The 16,119-nt window shown below is 39.8% G+C and overlaps 1 protein-coding gene across 4 annotated transcripts in view; it reads right to left on the bottom strand.

Annotated features, from left to right (window-relative positions):
• Positions 1-7,597: 7,597 nt before the first annotated feature.
• ATXN7 (ataxin 7) overlaps positions 7,598-16,119 on the bottom strand; it is an 82,126-nt gene continuing 73,604 nt past the window's right edge. For 3 of the 4 annotated variants that reach the window (XM_064432925.1, XM_064432926.1, XM_064432924.1), the window contains 8 exons: positions 15,618-15,870; positions 14,706-14,968; positions 13,918-14,000; positions 11,953-12,218; positions 11,329-11,527; positions 10,339-10,460; positions 9,114-10,068; positions 7,598-7,992 (listed from right to left, as the gene is read on the bottom strand). In XM_064432925.1, coding sequence (XP_064288995.1) covers positions 7,975-7,992; positions 9,114-10,068; positions 10,339-10,460; positions 11,329-11,527; positions 11,953-12,218; positions 13,918-14,000; positions 14,706-14,968; positions 15,618-15,870 — 2,159 coding nt within the window. In that variant the 3' untranslated portion in view covers positions 7,598-7,974. The remainder of the gene's footprint in view (positions 7,993-9,113; positions 10,069-10,338; positions 10,461-11,328; positions 11,528-11,952; positions 12,219-13,917; positions 14,001-14,705; positions 14,969-15,617; positions 15,871-16,119) is intronic. The other variant, XM_064432927.1, reaches the window with a different exon arrangement.

Below are 16,119 nucleotides of genomic sequence, written 5' to 3'. Positions count from 1 at the left end.
TGGTTGTTTCCCCCTCCAAGAAGCAGCTATTAAGCCAGAGTTTAAAGATTTATATTTCATACAGTGCTAATTAGAAGAAAATTCTGATCCTTCTTCAGAATAGGCGGAGGAATAAACAAGAATTCTAATTTACCATTTGTTCAGCTCTGTCTTGTGTGTTCACATAGATAAAATTTCCTATTAAGTTTTAATTGATAAAACCCAATAGTCAGAGTTTTCAGACCTGCAATAACCTCTTGTTTTTGTCCACGTGTTCCATGCCAGATAAGTAGAGCTAGCTAGGAAGGCTTTAATCAGTCTGACTTTTGGGAGTATCTCCACCTTCCATAGGTGCAGGTGTGAAGCCTATCAGAAAACCATACTGTATTCATGTCTTCACTGACTTGAGGAATTTCTGTTTGGTGCATAAATAAATTTTCCTTTCCAGCATATTTATACATGAAGTGGCCTTAATTAACTACATCAAAGTTTCCATTCAGCATATGTATTACTATGTATTTCTTTAACTGTAAAGAGAATAGAAACCTACTCAAGAAAAATCTGGCTGACAGAGGCTTCATGCATCCTAGAGACATCTTGCTGCTCTCTTAGTGTAGAGCAGCAGAAAAAGAAATGGAAATCCCCACTCTGTGTAGAAAATAAAAGCATTGCTAGAGAGTTTTAGTGCTCTAAGATACTTGCAGAGCTATCAGTTATTTTATCCTAACCTTGGCCATCATCCTGTGGGAACCAAGCACTTCAGAATCTGGTGTTCTCTGCTCAGGTGGGTGAAAAATAATGTTCCAAGCAGAAGTACACAATCCCACTATAGCAAAGGCCCCCTTTAAAGAAGAGAAATCTTTTGGACAAAGATTTTTGTGCCACAGCCTGGCAGGAAAGAGTCACAGCAATTTTAGCTGAACCTTTTAAGGCTTTGTGCAGCAGTTCAGGCTCTCAGCCGTGCCAGATAGTGATGGGATAAAATTCTGGGAGAGGTGAAAGGCAGCACTTCCTGAAGCCCACAGCTGGAGGCATACAGTTTAGCCAGCGTGGCTGCTCACATTGTTCTGAATAAAAAAAAGCAATCTGATACACAGGTTTTCCAAAGAGTAGGAATGCTGAGGGGTCCAGGGTGGTCAGATCTTGACCTGATCAAGGGCATAATTTTGTCTGTTCTAAAATACCTTCTTCCATCTCTATGTCAAATCAGAAGCATTAGAATGTCTACTTCCTGAAGTAATTTCCAGTTGATTTTTACTGTCCCATGATGATGTTAGTTTTATATTCTGTTTATCTGATCTCATCATTTCCCTTTATTTAACTCTGATTGTCAGCAGCACTCCAGACACAGGCCTTCATGCCTCGCTTTTGACACCTTTCCATGGATTTATAGTCCACATGCCAAAGTTGTACATTCTCTCTTGTAATTTAAGCTTGGGCAGTTCCTTGAGCTAATGCCATTCTCCAATTTCGCTTTGCAAGGCTGACTTCACCCTCTCCACAAGGCAGCCAGAACCACACAGAGATTTCAAGCCACAGCTTGAACTTCTCTCTGCAGTTCATTCCCTGCATTAATGGTGGGAGAGCAGGTGGGAAGGGCAGGGCATGGGGGGTTTAGGATTTATCAGTAAAGCTGTGCTACAAAACAGGTGAAATGTCATTTCTGTGCAGTTTCTGGCTCACCTGCCAACACCTCTGGTGCTTCTCTCACTGAACACTGGGCTCCAGAGCTCAAGGTCCAGCCTTGCAGGCAAGGGACAAGGCACTGGCTTTAGGAAAGAGTCACCTGTTGTGGACAGGAAAGGACTCAGGTGAAGGGACCTAAACTGCAAAGTGGAGGACTAAAAACTTCCAGCATTGTCAGAGACCACCAAACCCAAGCAGGAACACAGTCCCTGCTGATGCTGAAGAAAACTTCTGTATCAATTGGGACACAAATATCAACACCAGCTATTTCTCATGGGCTTGGACAAAGCTTTTTTACTTCATTTCTCAGGCTGTTTTCCCTCATTGGCAATAAAGTTTCAATCCACATTAGCTTGAACAAGTTCCTTAAAGGTTTTTGAAGTTTGTTGGGTCAGAAAAAACCCCAAGCATATGTCACTTTTCCATGACAAAGCTCCCATGCTGCTTGTTAGGAACGAGTCCAGGGGCTAACACAGCTCTGAGCCAACGCACTGAAAAAAAGCATCCAGTCAAAATAAAAAGTCCCATGGTGGATCCTACAAGCCACATGTGTTTGATTATTTGTTGCAGCAGAACGTGATAATAATGCACCAACAGGAATTTGCATTTTAAAAAGCCAGGGCAAGCCCTCCTTTGGGTTGTTTGTAGTCGGTGTGAAGAAGGCGCTCGGAGAGCCTGAGGGCACCGGGCCAGCTCCCCACCCCTCGTCCCGAGCCGCACAACCCGGCACGGCTGCAGCCTTGAGCCAACGCTGCTCCACCGGGAGAGCCAGACAGCTTCACAGCTCCCAGCTCCGATACTGAATGCAAAGGGCACTGACGAGATGTACAGATACACAAACCCTGCACACAGGGAACCTCTGACCCTGGGCTTTCACTGCATGCATTGGCAGTTTCCTACATCATCAAGTATCTGTCCCGAATATAAACTGGAGTATTTTCCTATGAGGCACTCACTGATGGAGGGAAACTTTTCCACCTGCTTCAGGGACATCTGTGCTTACTGGGTTCCACTTCAGCACCTGGTCAGAACCATTTTTCATCACTAAATCCTTTAGTGAACCGTCACAAGAAGAGAGAACCCAAGGAGGAGCTCTGCTCTGGCCAGGTCAGGGCTCCCTGGCACTGCACGGCACCAAATGCAGCAAAGGAAGGGGAGAGGGAGAACGCTCCAATTCCACAGAGCTCAGGGTTACACAGGGTGAACGCACCTTCATCTCCTTTCTTCACCTTGCCAGTTTCAGAGGACACTGAAGCTGTATTAAATGCAGTAAAATACAGTTATTCCCTCAGTGTTGAAGCAGAGTCACGAACCTGCCTGAACACGATGCCAAGCACAGAGCTCTGCTCGGCTGCAAGCGCTGAACTCCGGGCTGTGGTCACTGGTACAGCTCTGCAGAACCAGCAGCTCATGCAGGGTGGCACAGGTGGCAAAAATTGCTACTAGGAAGGAAAAGGGTTTGCAAGAAGGCAAGACAAAAAAAGAAATTAAAATACTGAGTAACGCAGAAAGTAAACATAGAACTACTCGAGGTGCTTATTATAAAAAGACAAAGCAGAACTTGCCTGTTGTCTGAACCCCGTTTGTATCTTGCAGCATTTATTCCAAATATTAAGAAAAACTTTTTTTAAGAGGTGGAAAAAAACCCAAACCAAAATAAAATAGAGACAGAATAAAGGAAGCTTTGCCACAGATGTCACTGTGAAGTCCTGTTCCACTAACAGGAGTTTTACCGGTTTTACAAAGTGCTCTGAAATCACCCACGACACACGAGTCCCGAGTCACGTGCAGAGAAAAGCCCTGCAGGAGTGTTTAACCTGCTGAATCCACACACTGGATCTTCAAACTGTGAAAACACAGAAGACACTTTTTTAGGAGGAAAAAAAATAAATCCAGGAAACACGACGACTCAACCACACCTGGGGCAGTAAAGGCTGCTGCTCATTATTCTGATTAGAAAATCATATAAAGCGTGAACCTTAATTAAGAGAAGATCCTTTGCACAGAAGGAAAATGCTGCAGAGGTGACACAGGCACTGCTCCAAACCAGGTACCAGCCCCTGTAGGGTGGAAAGCTCCAAACCTACCAGGCTGACTCACGATGCTGAGGGACAATGACAGAATTTGACCACATCCAATTCTCTGAAATTAGTTCACATAGGCACCGATACAGATAATGTTTTCCTTTAATAGCGAAGGATTTTATAATGAAGCAGAAACATATAATATATTCCATGCAACCAACCTCATTTATTGAAAAGTCCTAATTTTATTGCCTTGTTTAGTAACATGTTTGTTCAACAAACTAATCTTTTTCATGAAGCAAAGCACAACTTTTTCTTATAAATAGTATAAATTATTTTATTTACAGAAACTTGTTACAAAACAAATAGACTATATATTTATTTTTCTTTTAAATATCCAAAGTAATTTTTCTATCCCATGACATTTGTTCATGTACTATACAGCAGCCAACACAGAGTTCAGCTGATCAGATGCTCTTGATTATGTATACAAATTATCAAACTATTCACACATTTTACACAGGAGATTGCTTTTAGAACCAGGCTCAACACCGAGCAAGATGCTTCCAAGGCCTACATTCACATTGACATTATGTAGTGCTCATTTCAAAATTATCTTTAAAACATAAAATATCTCGCACAAAAGGTAAAAATGATTATTTTCTGCTGAACAGTGAAACATTTAAGAATCTTTCTAAGCCCAATTCCCTCCTCCAGGACAGAATGAGTAAAAGACGAGAGATTCCTTGGCAAGAGAACTCTTACAGGAAGACAACTGCCTTAGAAATGTCATTTGGAAATCACATCTTTATTTTTTTCATGGTTTTAAGAGGTACTTACTTGGGGTTTTTTCTTTGTTTTGGAATACCAAAAATTTGGAACATTTTCTAAATTATTTGACTAATGAATATTGCTCCCCCCCTTCCCAAAATGAGACAGTTAAATAAAATGCTGGTTAAAACCATATTTCAAACTCTTGGCATCATACTAAATATGAGTTATCAATGGGATTGTTCCAACATAAGGTACTCAAATTAAAAGATTTTACAAAAGCTACCAGCATAATTTGCTTTCTTTTGTCAACCCATCTCATTAATTTCAGATATACAGATATATGCATGCGTGTGTATACACACACACACACATATACATTATATATAGGTGGAAAAAGCAAGCTCCAAAATTTCAACTGAACATTCAAGTCTTTTAAGGAGAAGCTGTCTAAACAGTCCAAGCTTAAAACTAGTTTTATCAGGCACTTTCAGTTTTTCCGTTAGTTTTAAACCACATGAGACCCACACGGATGCGCACGCACACACACGCACACCAACACTAGAAAGGAGAAGCAGAGTGTCACTGAACTAAGGGATGTGCTGGGAGCCAGGCAGCTGATCAGCAGTGCCACACCAGCCACGAGGGCTCCGGGCTCGGCGCGGATCCGCCCGCTCCCAGGACAGGGAAAAGGGACACGGCTTTCACAAAACGGAGGCATCCCTTACGTTGCAAAGTAGGCATGTTAACTATTGGCTTGGCAGTGAACCACTTCAAATTATAAAAAGGTATTTGCTTTTTTTTTTTTTTAATTAATTAATAAATAAATACTAGATGATCTCAATTGTACCAAAACTGGATATAAGAAAAAAAGACCTGTGCAAAAATACATATTTAAATATGTACAATCAATTAACAAAATATGTCTTCTGAAATAGGGATACTTCAATATTTATAATAGAACAAGAAATTCCAAAATAAAGATACAAAAGTATGTTTTTTTTCTTGTATAATTCTTTGTTCATCATTGCAGCAATTTTTTAGGTTAAGAAAACTGCAGGAGTCATAACGAGAAGTTGGAAAGACTATAAAAACTGTATCTCTTAAATTAATACCAAAATCTGTCTAGAAACAACCCAGCCACTGCAAATTCAATTTTGCAAGGAAAATTAATTTTAAGCTTCCTTAATTATTTACAGTAAGAACTATGTGACAATAAAAGCTTCAGGAACAATGTTCTGCTTATAACCAAGATCTAAAACATAATATTTAGAGCAGGTCTAGGGCAGGCAGAATTTATGCTCAGACTCTCTGCTCCAGTGGCTCAAGCCCACATGGTGCAGGGGGCTGCACCCATGGCTCTGGAGGAGCAGCCATCAGGAATTCACTTTGTACATCTGCATGCTACTGAAGGAGCACAAATTTGCCATTTTGCTTTCAGATCAACAGAACCTTAAAAACCAGAGGACAGTTCAATCACGAACTCACCAGTGTCCAATCTTGCCAAATTTTTGTTTCCTTTACAGCTTTGTTTCTAGCAAGAGTCAAATTGCACTTGAGACTGATGCTATCCTGAAGTGGAAGCTCTGCCCCAGGGACTTTCATCAGAGCATGGATTTCTCTCCAAACGTGCAGGATTTGATACACTTGGATTTCTTTTTGTGGCATTTTGCTTTGGTTCCTTTTACATTAAACCAATTGCAGTTCTAACAATCCTTTCAACAGGGCATCCTATTAAATACAAATCCTTTTGTTCCTGAAAAGTTGTCTACTTTTTTTTTTAAAGTTTGCATAATAAGAGTCTCTAGTACATTGCTTTCTCAGTGTGATCTTTTGTATCAATTCAAAGCTAAAGTGTCTGCATAGAGGCTTCTTGTTTTGCTGTATAACAATGATTTCATAGGAAGTTCAGGAGAAACTGAAAGCATTGTTAGGTAAACAACTAAGCAACTGCTACTCAGAGTGGCTTTGGATTCCCTGATGTACTTACTACTTGCCACCAGAATGGGGAGAAGGCTGGGCTACGTGAACAGCTGGACAGGCTCAGATTGTCTCTTCTCAGCAATAGCTGATGCCCCTTTAAGGCAGAAAATAAAAATCTTCTTTGTTAGGATTTCATCTTCATTTGCTTTGCCCCCTTAATAAAAGTATAGTCAGTTTTGAGCCTTTACCTGATGTTTAAAAACTTAACAAAAGCATCCAGATGAGTCAAACCATAACACAATGAGCCCTTTGGCGGAATTAATTTTTGAGGTGTTTTGAAGCAAGACAAAATATTTCATAAAAATTGGCTGGATTATACAAAACTGTAAAGCCCCCCATGCTCATAAAGCCTGGGTGGGCCTGGGATGACTGTGATGCACAAACCAGTGCTTCACAGTGAACTCTGCTGTCAAATTGGCATTTATTCCAGAATTTTGACTAGGAAAAAAAATAAAATCTTACTGAGTGGTAGAAGACGTCACACATCAACAATTTTGTTACACAAACAAGGCAGAAAGAAACTGACTTTTATGGTTATTAGAAAATAGTTAAATATCTTAAAAACTCATTTTAAAAGGGCTAATTTCATCTGCTGGAAGAGGAAGACAAATCCAGCCTAATTTCATCAATACAGTTTTTCTTTTACAAAAAACAAAGGCCTGTGGTATACAGTATAGGTCAATAAATACGTTCTTTGGGCATAGAGTTTTAGAGGTTATTTGCCTTTGTCTGTTTGATATTTTTGGAATTTTTAAAGAACAAAATTAAGTTTCTTCCACAATAAAATCTCATTCAAAAGAATAGAAAATAGGTTTCATATCACACAAATACGGCATTTTTATACTTGTTTTCTGAGCAGTGGCCTCAAACAAGTTTTTCTGGTTTTGTTGGGTTTGTTTTGTTTTAAACTCCTGATAGCTTCTTATCCCAAATTACCTGCAAAAGGCTGGGCAAAACAGACTATTTTTTGAATTGTGCTATTTTTTATATTCCATTAAAGGAACATTGCTATAAAAACACTAAAGCCATATTCCCTTCTTGAGGGCTTCTTTCCATTGTGCCTCACACATTTTTCCCCTTGTCACGGGGTCCTCCCCATTGAGGGTGTCTGTCTGGTTAGCTATCACCTACAAAAGACACCATCAGTATAAAAATAAGTCCACAGTAATGTTTATTTCCCCCCAGAAAACATTCGTTTGCCCAGCCAAACTATGTCAAATAGTGGCAAGATGATGTACTCCTGTAAGGAAAATCTCACAGATTTGTAGCAAACAGTCCAGACCACTGTTAACACTGATAAGAGCAATTATGTGGCTGAACTTCATCCAGTGTCCATTTCTAGTATATTCACTGCTACAGACATGGCTTCAGGGAAATTCCTTGTTTAAGTGACAGTCCAGTAGATTTCCACACCTGAGGACCATGGGAAGTTGGGAAAACTCAAGGCATCTTGGAGTCCAGAAATCCAGATGGAGGTTTTGCTTGTAGTGAAAACTGTCCAGTTTGTTTCTCACCGTGGTGCTCTCAGCTATCAGGGACGGGCCTTCGGCTTGGGGGCAAGAAAGGAGAGAACCATCAGTGGAGGCACTGAAAACACATTGTTTTGTGGCTAACAAGAGCATATCTGGGGGAAAAATCTCAAGCAAAAAGCAACCTTGATAACACGAGGATGGCCTCTCTGAGACTTGAAAATCCTCAACTAAACCTCTTCAAAGTTATAATAGTTTCAAGCATGCTTTCCTTCTTATTTCACTCAAATTATATTTCTTTTTTACTTATATTGCATATTTGAAATAGTAATTATTAGGTAAGTCCAAAAATAAATTCAGCCATCTGAAAGCTTTTTTCTTAAGTAAACACAGAAAAAGGTGAAAATCTTCCTCTGTGGCTGAAACTGAAAATTAAGAAACCACGCTCAAAAAGTTCTTACTGACCTCCTGGCTCTCCAGCTACAGAGATTTCAGTTTTTAGCAGCAGAGAAAACAAAGTTTCTTGGATTTTTGATACTGAACACACTGCTTTTCCAGTGAGATATGTTTTAAAAAAAAACCCAAAACTCCAAACTAATTTTTGAAATGGGATCTTACATACTCATGAGATCTGCTTCCTTTATAGCATATCTATTTGCCTTACCAACTAAAAAGGTTTATTATCTGATTTATTACATTTAATCTCATTATTACTGAGAAGTTAGTCAATGACATCTTGGGATAACAGGCTTATTTTATCACAGTATCACAGTTCTGTTATCAGCATCAGTATGTTCCACTTTGTAGAATGTTTATTCCTGACACAGAAACAAGGAGTCAGGCTGAGGCACACAGCTCAGCTCCACGGCAGGCTGGCAAGATTCACTTTTAAAATTATGGTTTAAAAATAAGAGGAATGAATTTTATCTGAAAGCAATTCACAGGCAACAGCATCTAAAGAATTTGAAATATCCCATTTAAGGTTTCTTTCCTAAAGTGTAGCTTTTTTATTTAGAACATTTATAAAAGTCTTGAGTAAATGTACCGTAAGACCACTCAAAATGAGTACTGGACAAAGAACTGCCTTTTACTTGAGCAGGATCTGGAAGTGGCTATCTATTTAATATTAAAGAGAACACATGAATTATAAGCATGTGAGGAGGCATTTCATGGTGGCTTAGTTTGAGACAAGATTTCCTACCTGATGAAACAGAGAGTTGTTCATCAGTCCTTGCGTCCCTGGGATTGCACCAGTGTGTTTTGCATGAACATTGTTCACCGATGTCAATTTGGCAACTTTGTTTGATTTGCTGCTGCTGCTGTTGATGCTGCTTGAACCAGGTGAGCACTTTCTTTTCTTTCCTATTAATTTGTCAAGGGAAGTATGTGAATGTGAAAAACTGCTGTGTGAATTTACAGTCAGCTCACTAGACTGATGAACAAAGGGCCCTAAGGAGAGCGTGGAGTCGCTGCTGTTCATCATCACACTCATTCTCTTTATGGACTCTGCAGGGCTCCCTGTTGGAGGACCCCTCCCTGATTGGTCATGTTTGAGGCTAACAGAGTTAGCTTTGCTAGTCATACAGTTGAGGCCAACGCTGTGGGACGAAGCTGTCACTGACGGATGATAGGAGGTCCCAGAGTTTCCAGAGTTAACCACGCAGTTTTTTCTGAAGGACTCTGTGGAATGAGAAGGTGCGAGCAGTGCGGAACTGTTTTTACGCTTCTTTCCTGAGCCGCCGCTGCTACTGACGCTGCCGCTGCTGTTACAGGTGCCACTGCCAGCAGGAGATTCCTTAGGTTTAAAAGATTTGCTGGATTTCATTTTCTGAGGTTTGCTGGCCATAGGTGAAGGTACAGAGGAAAGCACTGTAGGTGTTGAAGGGGAAGAAGACACTTGTCTGGATTGCATACTGCAGACGGGATCCACGGCCCCCAGCGCGGCAGCGGGGTTGGCGGTCAGCGTGGTCCCGTGGGATGGCGCCGCTTTGCTGCTCAGAGACACGCAGGAGGGAGAGACCAGCGCCGGCGATGACATCACCGTGGTGGGCAAGAGGAACCCTGCTGCACTGACACCGTGCTGGGAGGCAGGCATCACGTTTGTCCGATGCGGGGCACGCACTGATGCTGTGTTACTGGATGCTGGAGGAATCTTCCTGCAGGTGAACAGGAAAACAAAGATAAAACCTCACATAGCCACCATTCTTAATACCCCTATATACTAATAATACTACCTTGAAATGGTTGCATCGTGGGGTTGATTAATGCCTCTGATTATATTAAACTGATAGTTAATTGTTGCAAAAAATGCAAAGCACAGACCATCAACCTTCAGTCTGAACACAAGATTAGTTTAACTAGAATCAAAAGGTTCCATGTACTTCTAAAAACACCAAGAAGAATAAGAATCTTTCACGTCTACTCACTTCCACATCTGTGAGTTAAGATGCTTCTCCAACATGAAGTCAAGTGCACATCGAATATGGTTCCACCGCTTGTCAAAGACGTAATAACCTCTTCCAATTTGCTGACTACCAAATGTGCAAAACTGAAAAGACATAATTTTTATTGGTGCTTTCTACTTTCAGTGACAACTCTCTGAATAACAGTTTATGATAAATATGCTTTTAGCTGTTTAAGTAGAGGATAAAAAATAAAAATTAGAGTTTTTATGTCTGTGGTCCACCAACTATTTTAAATTTGTGGCCTTGGTATATTGAGATAATTTTCTTGTCTTCTGATACTCCCATACTTAATAGAAGAAGTCAAATTTGACTTTAATCAAATCTTTTGATTAAAAAGAGAAGGTTAGCAGTATGTCTGTTTACTTATAACCATTATACACACAGACACATATTTATGCAACATCTGCTTCTGAGGACCTACTAGCTATCAGCTAGAAGTCTGTTTCTAAAAATAATAAAATTTGACATCCAGGGCAATTACATTTGCTTTTAGTTATACTAACTAACTTTTGTTAAAATTTAAATATTAAAATACCTTACTGCTATCTTTAACATGATGTTGGTAACTTGAGTAAAAAAAATGTATGTGGGTGTGGAGGAGGGAGTCCAATAAGAAAACTACACCAAAAAGACACTGTTTACTTATTCCAAAACCACAGCCCTTTAGAGCAGTTAGCAATTTCATCTTTAGTATTCTGGCATTTTGTTTTCTTTTAGACTGGGGAAGTGAGCTATGAACACATTTTTTTAGCATGTTTATTTTGCAACTAGTTAAACCTTCGCTGCCTACTAGGCCACAAAATAATTTTCTCAAAATACAGGGAGGGGAAAAAAAAATAAAAGAAGAAAAAAGTATCACATAGCCCACAGAAAACCACCCCTAAAACCCCAAAGTAGCTTGTTTACACAATTAGAGCCAGAGACAGACTGAGGTTAACTTTGCAAACGTACAGCGGCTGGTTGAGGATGATGACCTGAATAATGACAATCCAGTTTTTCAACAGGCTCTTCTTTTTCATCACATTCTCCCTCATCACTGGATAACCGAGATGCTGGCTCAGCTGCAGGCAAGGGAGGGTGTGGGGACTCGTGGACAGAAGGAGACTCACTGGGGGCATTTCCACTGTGCTGGGCTGGACAGCCTGGAGGCCTGGGCAAGACAAGCAGTAACCAGGTGTTATTGAACCCAGTCCACATAAAAATTCCACCCTTTAAGTGCTTATTATTGCTGAGAGAAAGAAATCTGCATTAACAGATCCCTGGTGTTGTCCGTGGTCTTGTAACCTGCCAAGGGCAAGGACAGTGTGGTGGTACCCCTGGAAAAGCAGCGTTGCCCAATTGTTGCTCAACTGCTTCCACTGATTGCAAGTCAGCTTTTACTACCTCAAACAGTAGTTTTACTACTCCCTCCTCACCAGGAGTTACCCTCAGCAGGTAATTGCTAATTGCAGACAGGCACCAGGCCTGCAGCAAACACACTGCCCCATCCAACAGATCCATATCACTCCCTCAAAATCCACCTCATCAAGCTCCCAGTGCCCATTTCATACCACTGCATCTGCAGATCTTCCTTACCTTGGAAGACTGGGGGGGTGAGGTTTGGGTTTATTAGGTAATAAAGGCTTTGATTCTGTAAGAGTAACTCCATGAGAATTTTGGTGCAGCTCCTGGGAAGTTTTAGTAGGTGAGGGATGTGGTTCCCTGAGAGGGGGCATCTGCTGATGATGATCCGAATGTCGAAGAAGTTCCTTTTCCCTGGTTTTGCTTTTGTGCTCAGCTAACAACACATCAAATCGTTTTCTTCGACCCTGTACAGCCCTCCGCTGGGTTAAGGAATGTGTCTGCAGAACCAGGAATAAATCATTAATCCCAGGCTATGACATTTCTGGAAGTCAAACACTCAAAACATGTGTCAAGAGCTCCAAAACAGAGAAAACCACCACAGTCCTGGTTTAGTAAACAAATGAAAATATGACTTAGAAAACAAACTTTAAAATCGCTTGGTGGATGATTATATCCTTGGTCTGATACAGAATAACAAACTCAGCAATCTGGTAAAAGGCTTTTTTCAAACTTCTTTTTAAAAACCAAACTGCCAAATTTTTAATAAGGTTAAGACTAGAACTAAAAACCTTTTTTTACATTGATATTTCAACTGCCAACTCCTTCAAAATTAAGAAGAGAAAATATTTACTTCCACTTCAAAAAATATTCAACAAAATAATATTTAAAGTCAGACTTCTAATGGGAGACCTGAAAAATATTTAGGAAAGTACTGTGCTGCCTTCTATAAACTAACATATTCCTTGAAAACAAATGTAATCAAATAGATATTGAGGAATTCAAAACATCCAGCAGAATCCAGAGTCAGAATCAAAGTTCTTTGAGTGTCCTGAACAGTACAGACAGTAAGAGGTGTATGTGTATAAACAGCACCAATTCTAAGTAAGGTGAAGTAAATGGAAGCTATTTTTCTGAACTGTTGAAGTCACACACAATACCTTTTTAATATTGCACAAAAGGTTTGATTTGGTTCCTTTAAGTAGGTAAAAATTTTTGTTACATAATTCAGACAGAAACAGCAATTCCAAACATTATTTAGAGTAGTATATCCTAAAGAATTCCTGAGAAATTATTTTACTCTTTCACTCTTGATTTGCCTATTTCTCTTATAAAATCTTGCAGCTTTTCCCTCCTCTATTAGCAAAACAATTTCCTCCCCTCAGTAATTCCAAAAGGGCAATGTGTTCAAGTTCAGTTCCTCTGGGTCATTAGTGCCAGCTTCATGTACCTTTGTTCTGTAGGTGGTTTATTTACCAGAGTTTCCCAAACTGAGGGAAGAACAGCTTTGCAGGAAAGCACCAAAATACTACACAAGTGCAGGGGATCCGGATTCTTGCTTCCTTGGGAGCAAGTGACAGCCTTCTGTCCCCCCAGGGTTTTGGAGCCAGAGGATACATTTTGTCAGAGCGAAAGGTTTTATGATTGTTTAATTTAGAGTTTGACCTCTAGGCGTGCTGCATGGCTCTTTCAGGAGCTGGCTGCAGCAGTGCATCCAGCAGCATTAGCATTTACACAAATTCCTACCAAGAACCTGCTGCAGACTGCTGGGGGGAGAGGAAAGAGTGTGAGAAGGGAAGAGCTTGAATTATTTAAACCCTGCACAAGCAATATTTTCAATGCTTACGAGGAATTTTAAAATCATGATCTACCACCACAAGCTTACCCCCAAAAAGAGGAATGCTGCCCCCTGCTACCTACATGTAGAGTGACACAGTCTGTCCCATGTTAGCATCCATGTTTGAAGGGTTTATACAAAAATACAAATCTCCAGGTTACTTTGAGAAATGCTTCCTGAATAAATAATTAACTGAACTTCAAAAACAATTTCTTCTTGGTTCTGAGCAACACGTTTTGAGAGGTACCACTTACAGTGGTAATTACCAACAGCAAAAAATTGCAGTTCTCAGTTTTTTCTCATGTTCCTCAAGAATTTGAATAAAAACTTCAGATAATCTTATCCTGATTCAGATATCCTACCTTGCATGTTAAAGACCTAGTACAAGGTTTCCTGGTTTCCACATCAATGACACCACAGTATATATCAGGATCAAATTCTCTCTCTGTCAAAGACACAGTATTGAAAAGTTAGCAAAAGACATTTTGAAATACTAACATTTAGATTAATCATAAAAATTAATCATATTGGAAACTTTTCAAATGACACAGGCAAACATACAAATAAAAATGCACATTAAAATTGTACAAATGAATTTTTCTACACTCTCAGGAAGCTTATGGTGTGCTAAAATACAGATCTCAAGTCCACAAACACCTGTAGGTGTCCTCAAAGGAGGATTTGATGCTCCCTTTTAGGAGCAGAGATCACCTGTTTGTTGGCTTTGGTGTCAACTTTGGTGTCAGGAACTTTTCTACCATTCTACTAACACTTAAAATAATTGTGTTAAAAAGTGTAAAGAACAGACTGGGTTTTTTCAGTTTATCAGGTGCTAGTTTTTGTGTTTTCTGTGTACATTTGTATACTTCCATATAAAAAGAAGGAAACAAAAATCTTTAGAGATAGTAAAACAGTGTAATTTTAAAACTGTCAGAACTGACAGGCATTTGAGATCTGTACAGGTTTCTGAAAGGAAAAGCCAATTTCAAGGTGTTTGTATCCTTAAAGTGTCTGTCAAATTATAGATTTAAATTATAATATTTAAAAACTCTTCCTACAATTTACAGCATTATAGGAGTTTTTATTTACTTCTTGAACTTATTTGCACATATATATTTCTAGTAAAAGGAATATAGGAATAAAAAATTACCTGACAATCTTTTATGTAAAAATTTCCTATTATTCGTATTTTCTTCAGGTTTCTTTTCCAAAAATGGAGGCACAGAGAGAAGACCTTTACCATTCAGTATCTGTCCAGGGGAAGGCAAGGGTGGCTTTGGTATTGAGGGACAATTAAGGCCAGTCTTTATTGAGGAACTCACAGTAGTAGAACAAGTTGGACCAACAGCAGCTTTCAGTTGGGCACCATCTATCTTTGGATGAATCTTTTCCACTTTGACAGATGGAGTCATACTGTTATTTATGAAAAACAAAGAGAAAAAATGGAAAATATAAGCCAAAATATGTTATTATTTAAAAACACTCTGATCTACTCCCAGTATAAATGCAAACCTTCCTCCTACTATTTTTCTAATTTTCACATTTTTTATGATATTCATAATCTCTCCCGTTCTTTTTCCCCTGACACATCAGAGTGTCCAGGGACTTCAGAAACCATTATTTGCATTCATGGACAGAGAGCATCACTGCAAACTGTCCAAAGCAAGTGCAATGGACCCATTACATCCAGTGAGAAATGCACCATTCTGTAGCAGCAAATGTCACCAGCATTGCTGTCATCCCACATGTGCAGGTTGAAAATCACCTGAATCAGAGCTAAAACTCCCTTATGATCAAAGTATGCAGATTACATCAAAGAATTAGGAGCCTCTAGTAAAATGACCTTTATTCATGGTGATTTAAGATGCAGCTTTGCAAGAGTTCTTCCTCAACACAGATATGAGCATTAACTGTAATCTTTGACTAGGCTGTGTGAAGATCTGGAGGAGTTTAAAATTATTATCTTCTAAACCAAAAATGCTCTGAAACAAAAGGAAACTTTCTTGACATAGCAGTGTCTATGCAGGTAATGACATTTAACTCTTTCAAAAGGCACACTCACATTTTGTCATGGGGAACTTTGCTGTGCTGTACCGAATGCATTAACCTGTTGTTTCCGCTGATCTGCAGCTTGTCTTTGGGTGATTTCAACAACTTGGAATTTGATGATGATGCACTAGTACCTCCACTGGATGAACGACTGCTCCCACTTCCACTGCTACCTTTGTTTTTTGAAGGGAAAGATGAAATGAGGGAAAATACTGAAGAGGAGGGAGGAGTCAAAGGCGGCTTGCTGGAGGAGCTGTGTCTTCTTTCTGAAAGAGTGAAAAGAGGTTTTAAGCTCCCATATAGAAGGCATTTGTAAATACTTCATGTCATTTACTCCATTAATATTTTTCCTTTATTGTCTTGGGAGGTTCCCTGCCACACACAGAGCACAGAGGACTCAAGCCTCTCTAATCCATGAGGTTCCACTCAATGCTGGTCTCCAGAGGGTTACTGGAATCTCTTTGAGCTTTGGGAGCTGCACATCTCAGCCACTAAAGCTTGGCTCTCCCTGCATC

Source organism: Passer domesticus, chromosome 9 (assembly GCF_036417665.1).
Source record: "Passer domesticus isolate bPasDom1 chromosome 9, bPasDom1.hap1, whole genome shotgun sequence".
Lineage (NCBI taxonomy): Eukaryota > Metazoa > Chordata > Aves > Passeriformes > Passeridae > Passer > Passer domesticus.
Note: the sequence above shows the minus strand (reverse complement) of the source record. Positions and strands in the feature narration are given on the sequence as shown.